Raw genomic sequence first — 23,229 nt, 5'->3', positions numbered from 1 at the left:
CCTCTCCAACCATGGAAGACTGCTGACTCAGCAAGACAGGCGGAGAATCTTGAAGTTGAAACCCTTTTCTGTTGATCAACCCCTATAGAGGTCTGGCAGGACCTGGCTGGTTGTAAGGCAGCCAGCAACCAGGACCTGGCTGGTTGTAAGGCAGCCAGGGATGATCGATTGCCACCAAAGTCCTCATTTCTTAGATTCGTTAGAGAGGTGGTCCGCTGATGTTCCTTGTGGAACTCGCGGTCTCTGGTCTGCTGAAGCTCATGCTCGCGGTCTTTCTCAGTGGGTTTGGTTAGCTTGCATTGTCTCAGATATGTCTGTCAGAATGTAGTCAAGGTCCCACCTACTTACCCGCTCTTGAACCAGATGGTCTGGTCCTAGAGCACTTCCAAGTGCTTTGTCTGGGCCTATACATCGGCTTGGGGTACTACTATGAGGAGAGCAGCTGAATGCCTCATCATCTGATGTAGTATTGACTGGTTGCCACTTTGCACCTTGCCATTATGCCCGTTTTGTCTTTCCTGATCAGCCTCCTGGATCTTCTTCCGTATCATCGCTGGCATGGAGCTTACGTTTGACCATTGGATCTCGAACTCTGTGCTGTGGTAAGTCTAGCAGCCTTGAACACTGTTCTTGAGAGAACCACGTTCTTGTGCGAACCGTGAGTGTGCGCTGCTTATATAGCCTGGCTGGCATCGGGGTATGACATCACTGGTGATGTCATAACTCATCTCTCATTCCTGCTTAGTGATGTCGCACTTGTTCGATGATGTCATATTGACTATAGGCTAGCATTGTCCAGCTGGTTATGACGTCATCGGTTGGGACGAGGTAGGCTATTTCTGCTCGGTCACGTGCTCCTTTCAGTTTAGGTAGTAGTTCCCTACTTTTTGCTCTGACAGTCTCAGAAAAGTCCTCGCCAATGTATACCCCAGGGGCAGTCCTCTTCAACTCCTTTTGCTTCAGTAAAACCAATTATCTGTCCTTGAAGTTAAGGGATTTGACCACTATAGGCCAGTACTTGTCGGCTCTGTGATCTTGTTTACTGCTACAGTGAGCTCTTTCAATGGGCATGGCTCCAGCATCTAGCTTTAGTTTTTGAGAGATTATGTTATGTACTTTATTTTCCGTCTCGGACCAGCTCTCGCGTATTTTCTAGTGCAACAAGACCTTCACAGATGGTTTGCATACCCGCTTCCAGAGTGTTGTGGTTGACAAGTACTTTAGATACATTGACTTTCATTTCATCGACTTCCTTCTGGGTATACTGGATACTAGGGATGCACGATATGGATTTTTTCAACCGATACGATAACCGATAAATATCTGCTTCTCCTAGCCGATAACCGATACGATAACCGATAATTATTATAATAAAAATATATATATAATTTTTTGTTTTTAACCTGTATTTTATGCACACCTGGGGTTAAAAAAAGGCAGATGTAGTGAGCATATAGCTCTGACCTAACCAAATCTAACTGACATCACTGTGAACGCAAAACAAAGAAAACTTCTGATATAATATGGTTGTTTTAATAAAGTGTATCACTCAATTATATTCAATACAAAAATAAAGTCTTGTATAGAAGCCAATGACTGCTTAGTCTGCAGATAAAACACAATGACAAAAGGCACAGTAATTTAGACTCTTATTGTCATGTTACTGACCTGTTAAAATTTTGCATTGGTTCCAGTTCTCAGTGAATTGTAGCCTGGGCCCAATGAATGGTGCAGGCACTATAAACCATCTGTGTCGTTTCACTTTTTACTGAAAAATGCTGCCACCAGATTAAAGAAAAGACACTATGTGATGTTGACTGATGTTTTTATGTAGCCTAATGTGCGCGACTGCGCATTTGTTTTCCTTATTATTGGCTCTGTTAGATGGCTCTGTCCAGCAGCTAGCGTTAGCTCAACTCCAAAGTCCCTTTGGCTTATAGTGGGACTCCCGGCTAGCACGGTTAGCTTAACGTAGTGAGTTGTTTTTTGGAGCTAAATACACAATCCCTGGATGTTTCATTTCGGGTAAAGGGGTTTCCATTAGCTTCTATAAGTGTACGCCAGCTCTGTGAGTATAAAGTGCTTTTGCGGGGCTGTTTGATCACAAGCCACAGACTGTAAATGGCACAATCAGTTTGTCTGCCAAACGGACGAGCCTGACGTGTAGGCCGCGCTACGAGCTAATGCTAACGAATAATAAATAATAACGCAAAATGGCCATATCGGCAGATAATTTATCGGTCCGATAATTATCGTGCATCCCTTCTGGATACTGTCTTTAATCTCCTGTATGCTCCTTATCGTGGAGTTGGTTGAGTCCATGATTAAATGGTAAATGGACTGCATTTATATAGCACATATATTTATTTATCCAAAGCGCTTTACAATGTGCCTATATTCACCCATTCACACACCGAAGGCGGCAAGCTGCCACGCAGGGTGCTGGCACAGTCATCGGGAGCAATTTGGGGTTCAGTGTCTTGCCTAAGGACACTTCGACATGCGGACTGGAGGAGCCGGGGATCGACCTTCTGATTAGTGGACGACCTGCTCTACTTCCTGAGCGGATCATCTTATTGATGATCCGGTCTGCTTGTCTCCCCCCCCCCTGTTTTTTATCCTATTTTTTAGGATAAAAAGGTGAGAGTTAGTGCTAATTTAATTTATTTATCCTGGTTGCTGCTCCACCCTCTGGCGATCTGGGAAGAGCCAAAACTGGCTCCATGTTTGCAAGCCAGCCGCTTCTTTTCACCTGACAGGGGAAGCTTCACCGGTAGGACATACTGTAGCACGTGGGAGGATCACGCTATTCCAACGAGTTCCCCTCCCTCCGAACAGGTGCCCCGAACGACCAGAGGAGGCAGCACTTCAGCGACCAGGATATTGCATGTTTTGGTGAGGGGCTCCTATATGAAGGAAACCCCCAGGGGGCATGGGGAGAACATGCAAACTCCACACAGAAAAGCCCTTTTTGACGACCCCACCCGGGCGGTGGGCACTCGAGGACATGCGGATGGGCATGCACTCTTTCAGCGCTCACAGCGTCCCAGGTGGGAATCGAACCCAGGACCTTCTAGCTGTGAGGCGACAGCGCTACCACTGCGCCACCGTGCACCCTGGTCTGCCTTAAGCTTGTGGCATACTCTTCGCGCCCAGCCAAGCGCATAGGGCGCACGGCGATTATGACGTCCTCGCACGGGGCGTGTCGGGGGGCGAGGCCTGAGCGCAGCGCGGCGCGTCCATGGAGATTTTTCTATCAGCGCGTCGGGTTTTGCTGCCTGTGCCTGTGAGATCTCCGTGGTAGGCTATCAGTGGATATCTGCTGTGATTGAGTCCTCACCGTCGTAAAGTTGCCTTTGAAGCATGGCGTTCGATTATAACGAACTAGTTGTGTGGCTTAGCCTTCCCAAATGTTGAGGGTCGTTTTTTATAATTTAATACATAGAATTGGGAACGTTACATTCAATTTCATTCAGACTGCCTGGAGCCTGGAGCTGCGCACTGAGTACTGTATGTTCTGTTTTGGCCCGCGCAGAGTGCGCGCGCCCTCCTCGGAGCCCCGCCTCCAGCGCGTGCGCGAAGAGTATGCCAGAAGCTTTAGTGGTACGCACTCTACTAGTGAGCCACCGGGATGCCACACAATGTATTTGTGTGTGTGTGTGTGTGTGTGTGTGGTGGTCTGCAAAAACCCTTCAATTTGACATTTTCATTTTTTGACATTTCCATAAATTAGAAAGTCTCCCCTGGCCTATATATAACTTTTTGAATGACTGCGATAGCTCTCTCAGATCAAAAGTTATAAATACATGAATCTGTTATGTGTCTAAATAGTCAAACTTGAGAAAAATGACTTTAAACATTCCGCAATTTTTTCTACAGTGGCATTCCACCAAAACCATAAAAAATAGATACTTTCCCTTTTGTTTTATGAGAATAATTATTCACCATGATGTACTACGGAGATGAAAGTAACCAAATCACTCAAAATCTCAAAATACCTGCAAAACTAATTTTCAACCTCCTTTTGCTCAATGCCAACAATGTGTAGCAGCGCCATGTGAAGGGCCTCTGCGGGTCACCACACATACTGTATATCCTCACCTCTCAGGGTGGCAGAGGTGTGCAGGCCTTTGGGCTCATGTTTACCTCTCAGGGTGGCAGAGGTGTGCAGGCCTTTGGGCTCATGTTTACCTCTCAGGGTGGCAGAGGTGTGCAGGCCTTTGGGCTCATGTTTACCTCTCAGGGTGGCAGAGGTGTGCAGGCCTTTGGGCTCATGTTTACCTCTCAGGGTGGCAGAGGTGTGCAGGCCTTTGGGCTCATGTTTACCTCTCAGGGTGGCAGAGGTGTGCAGGCCTTTGGGCTCATGTTTACCTCTCAGGGTGGCAGAGGTGTGCAGGCCTTTGGGCTCATGTTTACCTCTCAGGGTGGCAGAGGTGTGCAGGCCTTTGGGCTCATGTTTACCTCTCAGGGTGGCAGAGGTGTGCAGGCCTTTGGGCTCATGTTTCTGGATGGTCTTGAGGAGGTCGGGGTCCGAGTCGAACAGCTCCCGCTGGTTCTGCCAGTAGTTGCCGGGGGAGACGAGCAGGCAGCTGTGCTCCGGCAGCACCGAATGCATCCGCCGTAAGCCCGGCAACAGGTCCGTTACCTGGAGACACAGTGTCTCCAGACTGCGAACCCCGGAGCTAGGAGAGGAGAAGGGAAGGGGGGGGGGGGGGGGGGGGGGGGGCAAAGAGGGCAAGAAGGAAGAGGAGTGGAGGAGAGGGGAGGAAGAGAGGAAAGAAGGTGGGAGGAGAAAAGATGAGAAGAGAAGGGAAGGGTAGGGAAGGACAGGAGAGAGTTTGGAGTTACAATTTGCAACAGCTACTCTGGGTTCCGAAATCAAACAAAATACAAGGGAAAATGGAAACTAAACAAATGACAAAAAAATGACAAAACAAAGTCATATAAAACCATATAAAAAACAGAGGAAACACATTTGCAAAGGAGATAAAGAGATATGATGTAAAAAGTTGGATAAGACAGAAAAAGGGTTAGTGGTAGTGGTGAACCGATACTGGTATCAGGCCGATAGCAGGCTGAAGTGTTTGTAATTATCAGTACTAGCATAATACTATTTGAACAGGAAGAGATATCGACAACTATATTGCATAATTACAAGGGAAATAGCATTTGATTAATTCAACACTCAAGTGAAGACAAAGATCAGTTCCCCTCCACAGTTTGGAAGCAGATGAACAAACAGTCCTAAACCTTGGAGCTTGTATCAACGCTCACACAGTGCGGGCAGGATAGGACGTACAGCTGCTCACGTGCTCACCAACCAACAAGACCTTCAAACTCACTATGGATCCATCATGTGCTGTTGGCAATGACATACTTTTTTTTCTGGCTCAAGGGCATGGATTCATTTGATTATGTTTTTGTCCAGTGTGGGCCAAGGTCATGCTTGTTTCTTGGATTGATTTTGAACTCTTGTGAAGATACATCGGTGGACAGAGACAGAACAAGCTTTAACAAAAGTACCTGGGTCTGTGCAATAGCAGGGCAGTCACCGGCCGAAAGCTTGTGAATTTTCACCGGTAAGCTTACTTACTATGTATTTGTCTAGGGCAGTGGTTCGCAAACGTTTTCACGTCAAGGACCCCTAAACTGACACAAAGTAGACCACGGACCTCCATTTGATAAGATTTTGTCCCAGGGTCGCCCATCTGATAGGATTTCTGCTTTTAAATGTTTCACGACAGAAAGTGTATGAAACCCATGGCCAAAATAGTCCATGAGAGCGGGAGGAAGATTTCATTTGACATGGAGAAAAGAGTAAACCAGTCAAAGTGGCTACTGATGAATTAAAAGCCACTGTGGCTGGAGAAGAAACAGTTTCTTGCTCCAACCATTAGCCTGGGAAAGCAATACTAATGGCATGTTCAATTGTGCATGTGGCTGGTAAGTTTGTCCAGTTGATAACCAGCCTTAATTTACAAGTCTGATTCTACACTAAAAACCTTATTCTGGTTGATAATATAAAACAGTGAATATTGATGAATACTAGTGAATATTGGAATCCATCAACATACTATGGTGTCATTTAACTTGTCACCAAGTTGTGCAGGCGGGATATGCAGCCCTTTGTGGAAGAGTTGGCAGAGTTTAGCGTCATTTGTCGCCTACTGCATACCACCACAGCACTAGCTTCCTGCCCTGATTGTGCCGTGTGTATACTTTTTTATTTCCCTCCCATTTTCATCCCAATTGTTCTTGGCAAATCCCCCTGTTGTCCCGGTCGTTGCTCCACCCCCTCTGCCAATCTGGGGAGAGTTGTAGACTAGCACATGCTTCCTCCGGTACATGTGCAGTTGCCAGCCGCTTCTTTTGACCTGACGGCAAGGAATTTCACTGGCAGACGGCCCAATGGACCAGAGGAGGGGCTAGTGCAGCAACCAGGACTCATTGTTCTCGCTACATTGTATCAAGTAGGAAGTGTCATGGTAATCCTTGTATCTTATTGCATATCATTTTCTCTCTGTGTAATAATCAATTTGGACATGTTGTATTGCTTTTTCTTCTGGCACTGGCTGGAGGAAAAAACAGAAGCTGAAAAGGCTAAACTTCTGTGAGTGAAGGACTGGCTACTCAAAAGAGAGACCAATGGATAATTTCACACGCTATTCAAGGAGCTTGATCCAGTGAGCCTCTGGTGCAGGGGTGGGCAATTATTTTTCATGGGGGGCCACATGAGAAACCCAGATTGTTGCCGGGGGCCGAACAAATATTGTCATGCCGTAACCCATGGATGGGTAAATAACTTTGATGATAGAGAGGGCCACAAAAAATGTCCTCGCTACCAGGTTTTGCTGAGGGCCGAATGGCGCCAGCGTGAAGAATTTGGTGCATTTGAAGCCACGTTTAGAGGAATAACTCATTTTAAATTAACAGTTGTGATGTCATTATTCAGTCTTAACCACCAATATTTCATCCTTTTCTCACTCACTCCTATGTCACCACCTGCTCTCAGGGCTTGAAATTAACTTTTTTGACCACCTGCCAATATGGCTGCTATATTTTAAAGTTACCAGCCAATTAGAATTTCCACTAGCCAAAATGTTTTTCTTGAAATAAATCAGAATATGAGTGGGTTAATTTAAGCATAAGTATCAGTAAGTGGCCCGGGATGATCAAAGCCTGTGTTGAGGGTCACACGAACAAAAATGCAGTCTTGAAGCTAAATAAATCCAAAACCAATGAGTTAAGTATTTAAATTTCTAATTCAATGTAGCCTTTTAGTCATAAAGATTATTGAAAGATATTCCATATTCCAGACTGAAATGCTATAACAGAAGTGGAGTATTGGCCAGAATGACATGAACATTTGGACATTTATTCAGCGGGTATCTTGCATGTTGCGTTCAGGTGAACTGTGTAAAAAAAAAAAAAAAAAAAAATTGCAATTCCATCGCGGGCCACACAGGTGGCGCCCGCGGGCCGTAAGGAGAGCCAGCACACAAAAATGTCCTTTCGTTAGGTTTATTCCAGCTTTTCACCAGGTACAACACACGGAACGCTGAAACGCTGAAACGTCCGTGTGTTGTACCTGGTGAAAAGCTGGAATAAACCTAGCGAAAGGACATTTTTGTGTGCTGGCTCTCCTTCTCCTACTAAGTATTCTCCTGTGCCGTGCACCGAAACTTTAAAAACACCGGTGAGTGTGCTCGCTACTGGCTTGTTGCCAGTTTGTTTGAACTTTAACTAAGCTAACCGTAACATTAGCGACCAGCTAACTGCAATTTAAAAAAACTTTGCCCACAGTAGCTCACGTTGGTTGACGGCTCAGCTGTTTGACATCATCATCTGACAGAGTATCAGCATTTTGATTGGCTGTTGTGTGAAACTAGTTTCACAAAGTTGAGAGTTTTGCAATTATCGCAGCTGAGTTTCAGACAGGTTTCAAGTGCATTGTAGAGGACCATGCAACTCAATTGTCACTTAGTTTCACGTACGTTTCAACCAACTACAGTTGCGTGAAAGTTTCACTGTGTAAAGCCAGCCTAACAATAACCACGGCGCACGGAAGCGGAACTCTTGGCGCAGACATCCAATATACACCACCCCGGAATATCGGCCGTCTGTCCCAGAGTCATATTAGTTTTCAGACTGATAGACTGTACTGTGTGTGTGTGTGTGTGTGTGTGTGTGTGTGTGTGTGTGTGTGTGTGTGTGTGTGTGTGTGTGTGTGTGTGTGTGTGTGTGTACCCGTCAGTGTGGACGTGGTTACGGATCTCCTCCAGCAGGGTGAAGACTCTGGCGAGCGGCGAGCGGAAGGCGTCCACCGGCACCAGGCTGCTGTCCCACGGAGACACCACCGCCTTCACCAACACCTGCTGGATGTAGGCCACCGGGGGGCCCCGGTACTGCAACACACATACATACGTGCAGACATTTATTTTATTTTATTTAACCTTTATTTATACAGGTGAATCACCTTGAGACCTGGATCTCATTTTCAAGTGCGACCTGTTCAAGCACATACACACACGGGACATTTAGGAAAAAGAGAGACACGCATTTATTTATTTTTATTTGACCTTTATTTAACCAGGTAAAAATCGGTTGAGAACCAGTTCTCATTTACAACGATGACCTGGCCAAGAGGGCTCAGCAAGATTCAATAAAATACACAAAGGAACATGTAAAATAACAGTCAGCACGGAACAACACAAAGGTACATAGCCAAGATAAATAAAATAGGCAAATAAAATAGATCTAAGATCTGTCAGCACTAGGGGTGCTCCGATCATGTTTTTTGCCACAGATCACCGATCGCCTATGAGAAATATCTGCCGGACCGATCACTGACCGATCGCCAATTACCGATCACCGATTTTTTTTTAAGCAGCTATAGCAGTCTATTATAGAACAGTTCCATTTTACATATAGGGTTAGGGTCTACATTTCATGCATCAAATTGAAAGTGCAGCACATTTTCTTTTTTTCTACATCAATATTTTATATTGTGTAGGCTAAAGGAAACCGCCAACATGATTTTTTGTGTGTGATAATTGGAGCACAAGACTGTCTTTGTTGACTTTCAATACCACTGTACTTCCCTCCCAAACAGCTAAGAACCTTGGGGTGATCCTTGACAACCAGCTGTCTTGCTCAGCCAACATAGCTGCGACAGCACGCTCCTGTAGGTTCTCCCTCTACAACATCCGCAAAATCCATCCCTTTCTCACAAGAGAAGCGACTCAACTCCTGCTCCAGTCACTTATCATCTCTCTCCTGGAGTACTGCAACGTGCTCCTGGCCGGCCTACCTGCCACCGACATCCGACCGCTTCAGCTCACTCAGAACGCTGCAGCCCGTCTGGTATTCAACCAACCCAAATTCTCTCATGTCACTCCCCCCTTCCAGGACCTCCACTGGCTTCCCATCTCAGCTCGCATCAAATTCAAGACACTGGTACTGGCCTACAGGGCAGTACACCAGTCAGCTCCCTTGTACCTGCAATCTATGGTCAGGTTCCAAACCTCTCAGCGCTACCTTCGCTCCTCCACCAGTGCAGGACGCCTCGCCCCTCCTTCGCTACGGGGGCTCAAAAGTCGCTCATCCCGTTCGCGACTCTTCTCGTCCCTGGCACCTCAATGGTGGAACGAGCTTCCACCTTCCACCTTCCACCTACAGTACTCACCACCACGGTGTCCGCCTGTTGCTAATTCTCTGTTCTGTTATGTCCATCAGTCTTTTGTGTTGCTGCCTTCGGCTCCGGTGAAATAAAATCGATCTCCTTGCTCAGCCTTAACATGACGGGTTTCAATTGTTTTGAGAGAGAAAAAGTCTGCTGCTCGGGGAAGCCCTTGTACTTGCGTGTAACATCGGCTCCGCTAGGCCAGAGGCGGGGGTTTAGTGAAGCCGCGGTCTTGCCTGGGGAGAGGTCGCCGGGTAGTGGCTCCCCTTCTCCCCGTAGCGTAACTCCCATGTGTAACCAGGTTAATGACCACTAATATCAGCCAGCCACCTTTCACTAACGTTACACATCAAAGGGCATCAAAACAAGCCTGAAACTCCGACTTAACCATAGCTCAAAATAACATTAAACGGTTTATGTTATTTTGTTTATTTAATTTTATTTATTTATTTTAAAGGAGAATTGCACACTTTATTTTACCTCATTTTCTATGGTTTTTGTATTATTTATTTCTGTGCATAAAACTTGGAAAAAATAAAAAATAAAGTAACTGCTTTCAACTGCTACACTTCCTGCCCAGTCTGTTTATATAGTGTTGGTTTATGTTTTGTTTTTATTTAATTTCATTTAGTTTAAAGGAGAATTGCACACTTTCTTGTACCCCATTTTCTAAGGGGTTTATATTTATTTTAATGAAAAAGTACATGATGTAATGTAAATAGGTGTCATATACACCGTGTGAGTGCACTTACATCACAGGTATACAAACTTGTTTCTGCAGCTGACTAAAAGAGCCTGGAGCAGTGAGTTACTACTTCTTTAATTCAATGTTGATGAGCATCAAAGAAAATGGTTAATGTTCAGCTTGTGTTAATGTCAGGTCATTGAGACCTACTGAAAAGTTGTTCCTGTAGTGACGTACAGTACTACTGAACACATGTTTGGGCTGACTGAGCCACAGGCTCATGAAGACTTAAGCTTAATTTATACTTATTATAAAGTGTCGCTCAGCACATGGTCGCAGACGAAAAAGAAAGTGTCGCTCATGGTGTTGCATTTATACTTCAGAGGACGTTCGCCTCGGTTCAACGGTCACGTGACACTCGAACGCTATAAGCAGCTGCAGAGGGAACGAAATGCACAGTGAAACCACCTCGGAGGCAAGATGTTACGTACTTGGCTGCATCCGCATATAAACAACACAACCACACAAATCACCTCCTCTCTCTCTGGGAAATTGGTCACGACGTTCTTTGTGATTTTCATTAAGTCATACATCAAGGACAGGCTGATAAGAATAGCCGGGACACGTTCATTCATTTCAATCAGCGAAAACTAGCGGGTGGACCCCAACCAAAACAAGGAAGTCAAGTGGGTGCCGTCTATATAGCCAATCAGACTTGCGCGATACTATGACGTAGTCAGCGACACTAGACATTTCACCAGGTAGCAGACGCTGCTCACCGACACTTGAAAGTGTCGACTCAAGTCCTCATTTCTGTCGGCGACCGTTTCAAAAGTGTCGGCAGACGAAGCATAAATTGGCCTTTAGGGTATCAGGGGGACACAGAGGTCACGTTCCGGCCTAGTTTTCGGTCTTGTGATTTGAGAGATCTGATATCTTATTTTGTGCTAATAAATGACACACACGATGTGTAGTCAAAGAGATAAGTTATTCATCTAATCATTCCTGCTTCATCAAAATTCAATTTCTGATCAATTCCAGGATTTACTGTAGATGGTTTAGTGTTGTGAGATAACAGAAGAATGTACCTGTAGGAGAACCAAACAAGTTCTGTTTATGCCTCAAAATGTTACTTTCTATTTTGAGTTCTCCCCTGGAAGTGATTTTGGGATAGATGGGCCATTGTATTTAAACAAGCAGTATTCTACTGAGTGACCTGTATTCAGAATATACATAAAATAGATCTAGCCTTTTAATTTTGCTCTTAAGTGCTTTCTCAAAGTACACCAAATTCATGCATTTCACTTTAAAATGTTTAAAAAAAATCTCGCGGTGGAGCATCCCACCACAACAACTCAAAATCCTGTGGGAAACACTGAAGATCAATATTGGGATTTATGAATCGATATCAGTCCCTTCAAATGAATATCGATTCGATATCGATATATATAGATGTTTTGAACCCAGCCCTACTTGTTTTATGGTTAAGGGTTAGAATTACGATTAGGCTTAGGTGAGTGAAGGTAGTCAGCGTAAGGACAACGGAAAGATCAAATGGAAACTCATAAGGATAGAGGTACCAGGACATGTCTGTCTGTAGGTGTGTGTGTGTGTGTGTGTGTGTGTGTGTGTGTGTGTGTGTGTGTGTGTGTGTGTGTGTAGCCCTTTTCCCACATGCGCTTTGTACCGCAAAATGACCGGAACGTGGTCTAATGCCTGCATGTGGGAAAGGCGCCGTGCCGGTATAAGCGCGACCCCGTCGTCGCGGCCATTTCACCAGTTTTGAGCCAGTCAGAAGAGCGGTATGCCGCGATAGGCAGACAGGTGAGAAAGGGGTCCAGTCATTTTCCGCGACACCGGTCCTTCTCTCATCATGGGCGAGGTGTACACACGTTGCTTAACGTTCACTTCCAGCTTGCGTCATCTAATCATTTGCGCACATCAAAGCAAACTACTTCCACATTTCGCTTCGTGCATTTCGTCGCTGTGCAATGAAAGCCACTTATCTCCAAATCGCCAACTTTTCAGGAAATGAAAAAAAACCTGTGCTCTTAAAATACTGAACACCACATTGTCATATTTGACACATGTCTTTATTGTAGACAGTTTATCGCTGAATGTGTCATTACATTATTAATATCTTACCTGAATAAGCTCAAATGCTGTTACAGGATTATCACACCGTGTCTGGAGCACTTTCTGCTGGCCAGACAGCAGCTCGTATGCACCTGCCTTTTAGAGCGCGAGCACGAGCCGCTGTGCTCCAGGCAGCGGGGACGCGCGGGCGGAGCTCTTCACTCTGCCAAGCTGGGGAGAGTGGCTCTGTCATGGGTTGAGCAGTCCCGGAGTAACGTGACATTATTCTTGTCAGAAACAACTTCGATTTGCATACTTTAAATGAGTTTGCAGCCCAAGGACAACCCGAAAACACCTTATTGATCTAAACCCGACCCCCCAAATAAGCTCCCCCCCCCCCCCCGCCCCCAAACATACAGGAAATTTCGCTCCTAGATTCTCACATGCCAGCGCTGAGGTGTGAAGGGAAATTCCGGGAAATGTCCGATATTGACTTACAGGTAATTTTCAGGTACGCATGTGGGAAAACGGCTTGTGTGTATGTGTGTTTTCTGCTCCTACCCAGTCGGGCCGTTCTCCCAGGTCTCCCTGAGGCTCATGGGATGGGACGGTGTAGTCTCGCACCCCTGTGGTGAACTCCACGGGACCCGTCCCCGGCAGGGGCAGCCTCAGCAACGGGTAACTGGGAGACAGAGAGAAGAGGGACAGGACAAGTGAGTAAGAGTGATTAAAAATGCTTAAAGCCCCACTCCGGTCAGTTTTCCACCTGTGTATAATCCTGCTGTACAGTAGACATGAAAAACTGCACGCGCCGTCATCAACTACGTCACCAGTCTAATCTTTTTGCACTAAAGTTCGTCTATTGGTGAGATGTTCCACTGCAACGTCATGGCTGGAGCACTGTTGTCCAAAAAGGATAACTCTCTCAGCACGCTCTGCTGCTTCTGCGCTGCACTTCCGCGTCCTGTGTGTTTTGGCCGTTGGTGTTCCTACCTTCAATACGATCTTCGTCTACCTTCCAGCCGGTCAGACCGGAAACAATATGGCTGCCTCAACTCTGCTAAACATTCACCCAGAAGCCACATATTGATATAAATATCAGGATAACCAGCCAACAGATACCAAAGCTGGTGGGCATATAAGCAAAAGAAATTGAAAGAGTGTAACTCCAACTGGTTAAAAGTGACTATTGCGGCGTTTTGAGCCAGAACGAACTTCGTTAGCAAACGTAGCTAAGCCAAGCTAACGGCAGATTGTATTCACTGTAATATTGTATATTATTAATATGACAGGTCCGCATACGTGAGCGTTGACAACCATAAAGTCTGACGTCAGCACCCCTTTCTAGCACGTGAGCCAATTGAAGAGTTTGAGGCCAAAATAAGGTTATTTGTCAACAAAAAAGAAGAAGAAACACAGCTACACATGAAATAGCTTAAAAATGACTAAACTGACTGGAGGGGGGCTTTAAGGTGTGTTGATTTCATTCACTTCACATCACGGATACAATACAATACGTCTCTTAATTTTAATTCAATTTTAAGGTGTTTTTTTGTGAAATTCAAGGACTCAAAATTGGCCTGTTTTGGGGTAAAATGAGATTATAAAAGGCCTAGTTTTGTTTACTCATCTTGTCAAGTCAAGAAATGTTGGTGAAATAATTTTAAATCTGCTGGGACATCAAAGCAAATCTCCATAGCCCATCTATAACTCCATCTCCACACCATTTTCCTTGGGATGTGAAGTATTGGTGGGGCTTATTGATGAATTTGGGTGCTATATTTGTGTGAAATCAAGGTCTGTGGGAACCCTGTGAAATCAAGGCCCATGAGAACCCTGTGAAATCAAGGCCGATGAGAACCCTGTGAAATCAAGGCCCATGAGAACCCTGTGAAATCAAGGCCCATGAGAACCCTGTGAAATCAAGGCCCATGAGAAGCCTGTGAAATCAAGGCCCATGAGAACCCTGTGAAATCAAGGCCCATGAGAACCCTGTGAAATCAAGGCCCATGAGAACCCTGTGAAATCAAGGCCCATGAGAACCCTGTGAAATCAAGGGCCCTGGGAACCCTGTGAAATGAAAACTTCATGAATCCTCCAGGAGAATCCCTATTCATTTGATTTTTGAGACATTTGCATAGGATCATAACCAGACATTAAAATTCTGAGAAATCATTGACATCAGAGAGAGGAGACGACAAAAAAAAGGTGAATCAGTTAAATGGTTTATTTGTTTATTAAAGGATCCCAATTAGCTGCCGCCTAGACGACTGCTAGCTAGTCCTCCTGGGGCCCAAGAACAATACACATGACATGACAAGCAATAAGTCAAATACAAGAACACAAAGGAAAAGAACAGATGAAAGAATAAAAAGCAAATCTAAGCCAAGACAGACAAAAGCATATTCAGCTAGCTAGCCCACTAGCATGGTCAATAGCCCAAATATGAATATATAGTCAGTACAACTTTCTATAAAAAACAACCATAGAAAGGAAAAGTGATGTGACAAACATCATTGTGTGTGTGTGTGTGTGTGTGTGTGTGTGTGTGTGTGTGTGTGTGTGTGTGTGTGTGTGTGTGTGTGTGTGTGTGTGTGTGTGTGTGTGAGTGTAGATGGGATCTAAGCATCCTTTTAAAACCAACCCTACCCTTTGATGGAACAAATATTGCTTGGTAGACAATTCCAAGATGCTATAGACCTGTATTATGTTGGTTTTCTTCATGTAGTTGGTTTTTGGTCTGCGTAAAGTCATCTGACCACCACTCGCCCATCTGGTGGAGTGTGTATGAATCCTAAATGGTAATTGCAATATATATTACACAGAAAGAGATGATATAAAGAGAATAGATATAAAAAGAAACACAGAGAGCCAGGTTTAAAACCAACCGACTCCTCTTGTGTTCGTCTGACACTGGAGGGATGTTGCGGTCGAGTGTGCGGTTGGTGTGTGTGTGTGTGTGTGTGTGTGTGTGTGTGTGTGTGTGTGCGCGTGCACTGTGTACACACTTCTGACAACATGAAAGCAGGGCCTCCCAAGGCTTTTCTTGGGAGATTAAGTATTAACCAGAGAGACCTGTTCTGTTCCTGGCTCTTATGAAACAGGTCCCCTCAGAGGAGCATGCTGGTCCTCTCTGTGTGGTTGTGGGTGGAAGGTTAGGTAGGTTGTTTGGGGGTTGGGGGTTAAAAGCTGGTATCTTAAAGGCGCTTGCAGGGTTCCGCGCAGCCTTGACTTGGAGCCTTGCCGGCGACAGCGAGACTGTACATACTCGAACGTAACTCGGCGCGTTGGCTGCGGTACACCTCCGAAACACTAGGTGGCTTGTGATACATTCATGTCTATTGCATATGACGCTATCGTGTTGTTTACCAAGATACTTGTAATCGTGTCTGTGAAGTTTACGTTTTACGCAGAAGGGCATGGGGGGGACAAGGGGACAATTTGTCCCCCCAAAATGAGAGAGACAAAGAAAATTAACAGTGCAGCGCTCTGCGACTTGGTCTTCAAACTTTCCAATCATTGCTCTCCTTGTGGTAGTGACAGCTATAAATACCACCTTCCTACCATGTGTGTTACACTCAGGGTTTTGATTCATATAGTCTATTTTTGTTTTATTTTGTCCAAATGTCCCAGAATTGCATGTTGTATTCAAAATAAATATTATTTCTATACCACTTATTTAGCCTGATTTGGTTGCTTTCGTCTCAAAAGTTATATACCCCCCCTAGGCTTGCTGGGAAATATTATAATATTCTAAATATTATTATTAAATATTCTTTTATTGCCCCCCCTCATTCCGGCGCGCCTGCAGAAGGCTTTGCTAGATGAGGGACAAGCACTGTTAAATTGTGGGCGGCTGTAGCTCAGGAGGTAGAGCGGGTTGTCCACTATAGGCCGTGTTGGGACCCATGAAAAAGTGCTTAGAAAATGAGTTTCGTTCCCATGTCATGGGCACTACTCATTCAATGCATTTTTTCATAGACAATGCCCTTCTGGACTTTGGGTTAAAAGTTCTACTCATAATATCCTGCAGTATTTTGTCACCAGCCAGAAATGTATAAACAGTTTATAACCAAAAAACGAAAATCTTGTGCTGCTGTTTTTGCTTGTAAAATGTGTTTTTGGCAACACAAAATCTTTCTCAAATGTCATAAATGCTAAAATGCATATACTTAACATCTGAAACAAGTATTGGTGCCTTTAGTTTACTCATGTGAATTTAGATCATGAAATGTAGCATATTTGTTAAAGAATATGCTTCAACTTAAGTGTTTGCCACACAGTACAATGAAACCTCCACAGTAAATTGTGCCAAAAGCTTATGTTTCATACATAGAAAATGTCTCAACCTACTGTGTAATGAAAGGTAGAAAAGAAAATCAGGGCACCTTGGACCAAAATGGCAGAAAATCTATCAAAATGTTACCACGCCCCCTAAATTGGAATAATGCAAAAAATGGACAAGACTAAAAATTAAAGTACTAGAGGTCAGAATTATTACAACATATGGTATGAAACATTTATTCAAGTACCACAAAGTGTCACAGCATCTGTCATTTGTACACCCCCCCCCCCCGCCAAGGAAATATATGAAAATACAAAATAGCATACAAATGCATCACAATAAAACCTTCTGTTGGCTGTGTAAGTAGTCTGTGCTGTTTGCATTTATGCATTGCATTTAACTGGATGTAGGCAGTGTGGCAATTCTTTAACAATTTAACAATTTAACAATTAACATGGTCCAGTTCTAGCTGATCAGCAAGTTCAACACTTCGCTTCAGAATAGTGTTAACTGTTGACATCTCTGTCGGTGAAGCCTCAATGACTGGAAGATAATACAGTGCTGACTTAGGTAGAGTGGCATCACTTTGTAGCATTGTGTGGAAACCTGTCCAGCCTGGTACTGTACATGCTTCAGCATCTGTGTTCTTCACTAAAACATATGCCAGTTCTGTTTTGGCAGCAGACACAGTGTTCAACCTGTACGTTTCCACCTGCAATGGAACACTTTCATCCTGAAGCAAGTTCTTTGGCCCTTGTCTTTTAGTCTGTGGATAGTGTTGTAGCGGGATGCTAGGAGGTGCTTTGAATGTGTAAACTGACTTCGGCAGTGGCTGTCTGTCTGGTCTAGACATTGTTTCAACAACAGAACTTTGTACCATAATGCCATTTGTATGGTGAGTAGTTCCACGACCTGACAGTGTCTCCTCCCCAAAATCGATGTTATCCCACACCAGTATGGTTGGTGCCTTCTTTGAGAACCCCTTAGGGATTTTGTCTCTGCCCTCTAGAAGTTGTAGTGACGCTAGGCTAGTGTCTAGACTGACAACTGTGTTCCATGAAGCACAGTGTCCTAATCTGTTCAGTAGTGACAGAACATTGGATGAACCTGTTAAATGGCGAACAGTTAGACCAAGACACAGTGACTTAGGCGTCTGCTTCCGACCTTTAGAAGCAAGATACACAATGTCTTGACAAACAGATAAAACTTTTAGGTTCACATCTTCAGGAATATCAACATAATGGTCTAGTGTTGGTTCCTCTGTTGCACCTATAATCCAGGAAATCACATTGAATAGTTCAACTGGCACAACAGATTTTGCGTCAGAAACATTCAAATCCTCTGCTGTGGGAGGCCAGGGGCATTTCATCCCGGGAGTTTCATTCACAAGTCTCTTCAATATCAGTCCTGCACTGTACAGTGTCCTTGTGTGCTCTGTAGTTTGTCCAGATGTGTGTTCATTGTCACTTTCAGCTTGGCTTACCTCGGTTGACTCAGTTGTTGTCGTGTCTGATGGATGCGGTAGCCTGTCTAACAGTGTATCTGCTGATAATGTTTCAACAAAAACCAGTTCGGAGATGTTGCGCGTTGCAGGGCTGTGAAACACCAGCTGGGGGAAATCACGGGCCAACCGCTTTTTCAGTTTATCCTGCCTGCAAAATGAAAATATAGAAAAAGACGAGCACAAATGTATAAATAAAGGGATTTTTTTCACAATGAGAAACAAATACATTAAAACATACTGTCAGCCTTTCTTGTGAGCGAATAAATCAATAAAATGGAAACTTTTCAGTATGAAAGAGGTTCTTTTTTGTTTACTGAACTGTCAAGGACACAGTTACCTGTAGTCTGAAGCATCAATATCCTCATTCTTCTTAACGATGTCTATGAACTTCTTCCTTAGTTGGTTCATTTTCAGGATTTCTTGTTTATCGATAATCCTTTGACGGATGACTCGTTCGCAGAATATCTTGTAGCTGGCAGGAAAGGGTTGTTGTTCATTTCTGAAAACACACACACGCAGACAAAAAAATACTTAACATGTGCAAAGAGGTCTGCTGTCAACATTGTATCTAAAGACAGACAAAATAGTATTTGTTGTAGGTCAAAGCCTTACTTTTGAAATGTGCAGTGTTAATGCAATGTAATAACTCACACTTCATCTGTGGTTGCAGTAGCTATGTGTTGCCGTAGACTTTGACAAGGACCTTGTGTATTCTCTGTAACAGGACCTGTGGTAACGCACTTCCAGAGACACACAGTCTTTGTCTTTGATATGCAAAAGAACGCTAGAGTCTTCCTTCTTCTCAGCAGCCTTCCGCAACTGGCCTGAAAACAAAAAAAAGTTATAATCAGCTTTACTGTCAAATCACACATTTTATAATTAAAAAAAAGTGGGTGACATTTGTTTTTGTATCTTTTATCCATTGTATTGTTATTACAAGAAAAAAGAGGGGGGGGGGGGGGCAAGGAGATCAAGGCAATAAAAGAAAATGCTCCCTCTCTCTGTGTGTGGGGGTGTGTGTGTGTGTGTGTGTGTGTGTGTGTGTGTGTGTGTGTGTGTGTGTGTGTGTGTGTGTGAGATAGAGAGAGAGAGGGGGGGGTCGCTTACCTGCAGACACTGTCTCTGCTTGTGAAAGTTGATCCTTCTTCCGTTTTCCACCAACAGTAATATATTTGTCCACCTTTTTACAAATGATGCAGATGGCTGGAAGGACAGGGCCAGCAGAACGGACGGGCAAACCTGTCCGAGACCGAAGTTTCTTTCAGGGGGTTTCAGACGTGGCTCCGTCGGGGCCGATGCTGTCCGAGGCTGCGGCTGCATCTGGTTCTTCTTCTTCTTCCCCCTGCACCATCTGTGTGCAGCGTTTCTCAGCCAAACCCAAACGTCTTTTACAAATAAAGCGACGGTAACGGTGAAATCCAGCGTCCTCGGGAACATGGTCAAAATCCACGTCCACGCAATGTTTAAAAGTTTCAGCGATAACTTTACTATCGCCGTCCAGACAAAGCCACTGTTTGACGACAGACCTGTAAGTGTCCCACCTTGTCTGGGTAAAATCCTGCACGTCCTCATTCTGTACTGACAAAAAGTGCATATAGCATCGTTTGGAGTCCTTTGATTCCCGGCTTTTACGCACTTTTTTCAGCTGTTTTGGTTTCTTTTTCCCCTCTTCGCTGCTTGAACTGGTGGTCGCCATGGCTCTAATGTTATTACGGCAAGGGAATAAAGCGGCTACGCGATTGGTCCACGTGACCAAAACCACACCACTCCCCTTGCACAGATTAGTACGCCTAGTAAGAAATAGTGCCGTCTTTGACCACTGATTATAAAAATACTGCAGGATAACACGAGTAGAACTTTTTTATTTGTACTTTCTACCTATAGATCTCTTTTATGGAGAAAAAAGTGTGTAGTGCCCCTGCCGTGGGAACGGAAGTAAACGAAAATGCTAGTCACAATATGGCCTACTAATCGCTTTGGATAAAAGAGGTTGGTGGTTCGATTCCCGCCTCCTCCACTCTGCATGTCCAAGTGTCCTTGGGTAAGACACTGAACCCCAAATTGCTCCTGATGGTGTGCCAGCACCCTGCATGGTAGCCTGCCGCCATCGGTGTGATTGGATAAAAGCGCTATATAAATGCAGGCCATTTACCAATCAATCAATCAATCATTTATTTCACTCTAGACCACAATTGTGGTGTGGAGTACATTACATGAAACATAAACAATATTGTTGTGCATGGTAAACAGTTCACAGCAGGGATACAAAACATAATATGTAAACACAAATGTATACATATACATAGAGCTTATAACTTAAGAGAAAACAAAACAAGACAAAAAGGAAACAATTATTTGAAAAGAGGTAATGCAGAAATCAAAAAGGCACCAAGTTTATATAGTAACTTTTGATTGCATGTTTGGAATAAAAGTATACATTTGGCCATGACCATGTCATCAGTGACATCATCACTGAACTTTAGCCTCAGCCTTAGGGCAATCAGCCTGAGGGCAATTCATCTGCCCTAATTAGGGATGCACGGTATACCGGTACTACAATGGTACCACGATACCCTGTCGTTAAAAACGGTGCTATACCACGTTAATTTAGTACAGATACTTTTAAAAATGTCATGAGTTGCGTCAGTGTGCGACCGGCGCTGTAGGCGCCGCTCACCAAACATCGAGAGCCAAGATTAGCAGAGCAGCGAACATTTAACCAAACTCCATTCAAAAACATGCAGTTTTAACGGAGGAAAAGAGCGGGACAACAGGTGACTCACATCCAGAATTGACATTTTATTCACTTACTGTAACCTCTCTGTGGATTATATATATGCCGAATTGAAGAGTGCCGTCTGGTAATAAATTTTACGTACCAACGGCTATGTGATGTTTTTCATAGCGAGGCAAATGCACGCACGTGTAACGTTAGCAGCTCCGCAGAGGCAGACAGCAGTGGGCTCTCTCTGTCACCAAGCCATCATGATTCCCTCCACTTCAGTCTGAATATCAGGCTAGGATGTTTTCACATCAGAGAACGGGGTTCATTTCCCTCGTTCGAGGGTTTGCCTGGCGGCGTCTGGTGAGGTTTTAATCACGTCAATGAATTGCCCCTCCTCTTCAACATTCCTGATATTAGGCATAATGGTAGTGGGTGGAACATTACGTGCATAATAACTGGCTACCGCATTTTCTTTTGCCAACTTTCCGAAAATTTGATTAAGAGTTGCAATACCTTTGGTTGGAAACCCAGCGACAGGTGAACGGATCCATACATCGAACCAGGCTTTTTCTCTCTGACAGGCAATAATCCCGACTTGTTCAAAGAGTTCAGTTCAAAGACCGACAGGTTTAGCGAATGTGAAGGAACATGCATGCCCTCATAAGTCAAACGAGTGTAAACAAGTTTGCTCCATGGCACAGAGTTTGATGAGGCAATTAAGGCAATGGATATGTGCTGCCTAGTACGAGCACAGAGAGGATGAACAGTCATGATGGTGTATATAAAGTAACTATCAAAGAAATCATAAACTCAAGTAGCCTACCTATAGAGGACATCAGACCACTGCATATGCAAAAGCCCCAATAACACCATGGCCCTGACTCAAATATGTACTAAATAATTAAATCAAGGCCATAGTGTGTCATTAAAGCCCTTACTATACATGGCATGCAGCAATCCCATGTCCCCCATACTAATATCTATCTATACTATAATGACGATAGCATCTGTTTGTCTGTCTCTCTCTCTGTCTCTCTGTCCATCGCGTATCTCGAGAACCGTTGGTCGGATCGACTTGAAACTCAGGGAGTGCGATGATGGCGACCCGATGGCGTGCACTGCCCTGTTTTCCTGTGATTCGGATGCGAAACACGTTCGATATTTGAATATTTGTCTTCAGTTCTGCTCCTTCAAGCCCTAAGCCCCCAGCCCCAGCTTTAAGTAGGGTCGTTGACAGTAAGTGATAAGTAAACACTACTGTGAGTACAGCTGTTGAGGGTGAATGGCCTGTAAGTAGAGTCGTTGATAATGAATGGTCGAGAATGAGGGAGGGGGTCTGTCATGAATAAAAGGAGCAGAGAAGGAGAGAGAACATGTATTTGTAAGCTGAATAAGCAGCATTAATATTCAAGTCTGTCATGAATAAAATCAAGGGGAAATAATCAGTAGAGCTCAGTGATCTTAGTTAAGTGATATTTCCAAGAGATTTATACGTGGCTATAATGGTAGGCTATAATGAGTCACGCATTCAGAAATAATATCCTCTAGGGTAGTGATACTCAACTTGCGGCCTGGGGGCCAGATGCGGCCCGCGATAGGGTGCAGAGTGGCCCCCCGACAATTTCCGAATTCACAATGAAAACTAAGGTTAAATCAAATTTGACTGAGCCCCAGCTAAATTGTCAAATATGGCTGTCTGCTCACCACCAGGAACTTACAGTATGTATTAACAGGTGGGTTATCTCATCGTAAGGGCCTTTCTCTCTGTGTGGAGTTTGCATGTTCTCCCCGTACCCCCCCAGGGGGTTCCTCCGTATATAACCCCCCCACTAAAAACATGCAGAAGATCAGATCGTCATCGTCATCCGACCAGTGACGACAACATCCGAAGTTGGTTCCCGGGCGCTGTACGAGAAAGCGACCACTGCTCCTGGCCTGCCCCTCGGAGGAAAGGACATGCCTGGATGGGTTAAATGCAGAGGACACTTTTCACCGGCCACTGTCAGCATGAGTGTGTTGTGGCCGCATGCATGTATTGTGGTGTTCGTGTGACAATAAAAGACGGGCTTGTCCGTTACGAGAGAGAGAGAACTATGCAAAATTTGAGACTAAACTCCGGCTGACACCCCAAAATCCTACAATCTGCTACAGAAAAATTTATATTAATGTTTATTGACTGGCCCCTTGCCTCCTGTCATTTTGCAAAAGTGGCCCCCAGGCAAAGCAAGTTGAGTATCCCTGCTCTAGGGCCACGCCACTTCCGGGAACCCCC

The 23,229-nt window shown here is 44.5% G+C and overlaps 1 protein-coding gene across 1 annotated transcript in view; it reads right to left on the bottom strand.

The window, feature by feature from the left end:
- Positions 1 to 23,229, bottom strand: part of scap (SREBF chaperone) — a 115,114-nt gene that overhangs the window by 64,219 nt on the left and 27,666 nt on the right. The window contains exons 3-5 of the mRNA XM_083634307.1: positions 13,005 to 13,125; positions 8,248 to 8,405; positions 4,462 to 4,682 (exon numbers count right to left, since the gene is read on the bottom strand). Coding sequence (XP_083490433.1) covers positions 4,462 to 4,682; positions 8,248 to 8,405; positions 13,005 to 13,125 — 500 coding nt within the window. The remainder of the gene's footprint in view (positions 1 to 4,461; positions 4,683 to 8,247; positions 8,406 to 13,004; positions 13,126 to 23,229) is intronic.

The sequence above is a fragment of the Poromitra crassiceps genome (assembly GCF_964638095.1).
Source record: "Poromitra crassiceps genome assembly, chromosome: 1".
Lineage (NCBI taxonomy): Eukaryota > Metazoa > Chordata > Actinopteri > Beryciformes > Melamphaidae > Poromitra > Poromitra crassiceps.
The sequence above is the reverse complement of the archived record's forward strand: the minus strand, read 5'-3'. Positions and strand labels throughout refer to the sequence as shown.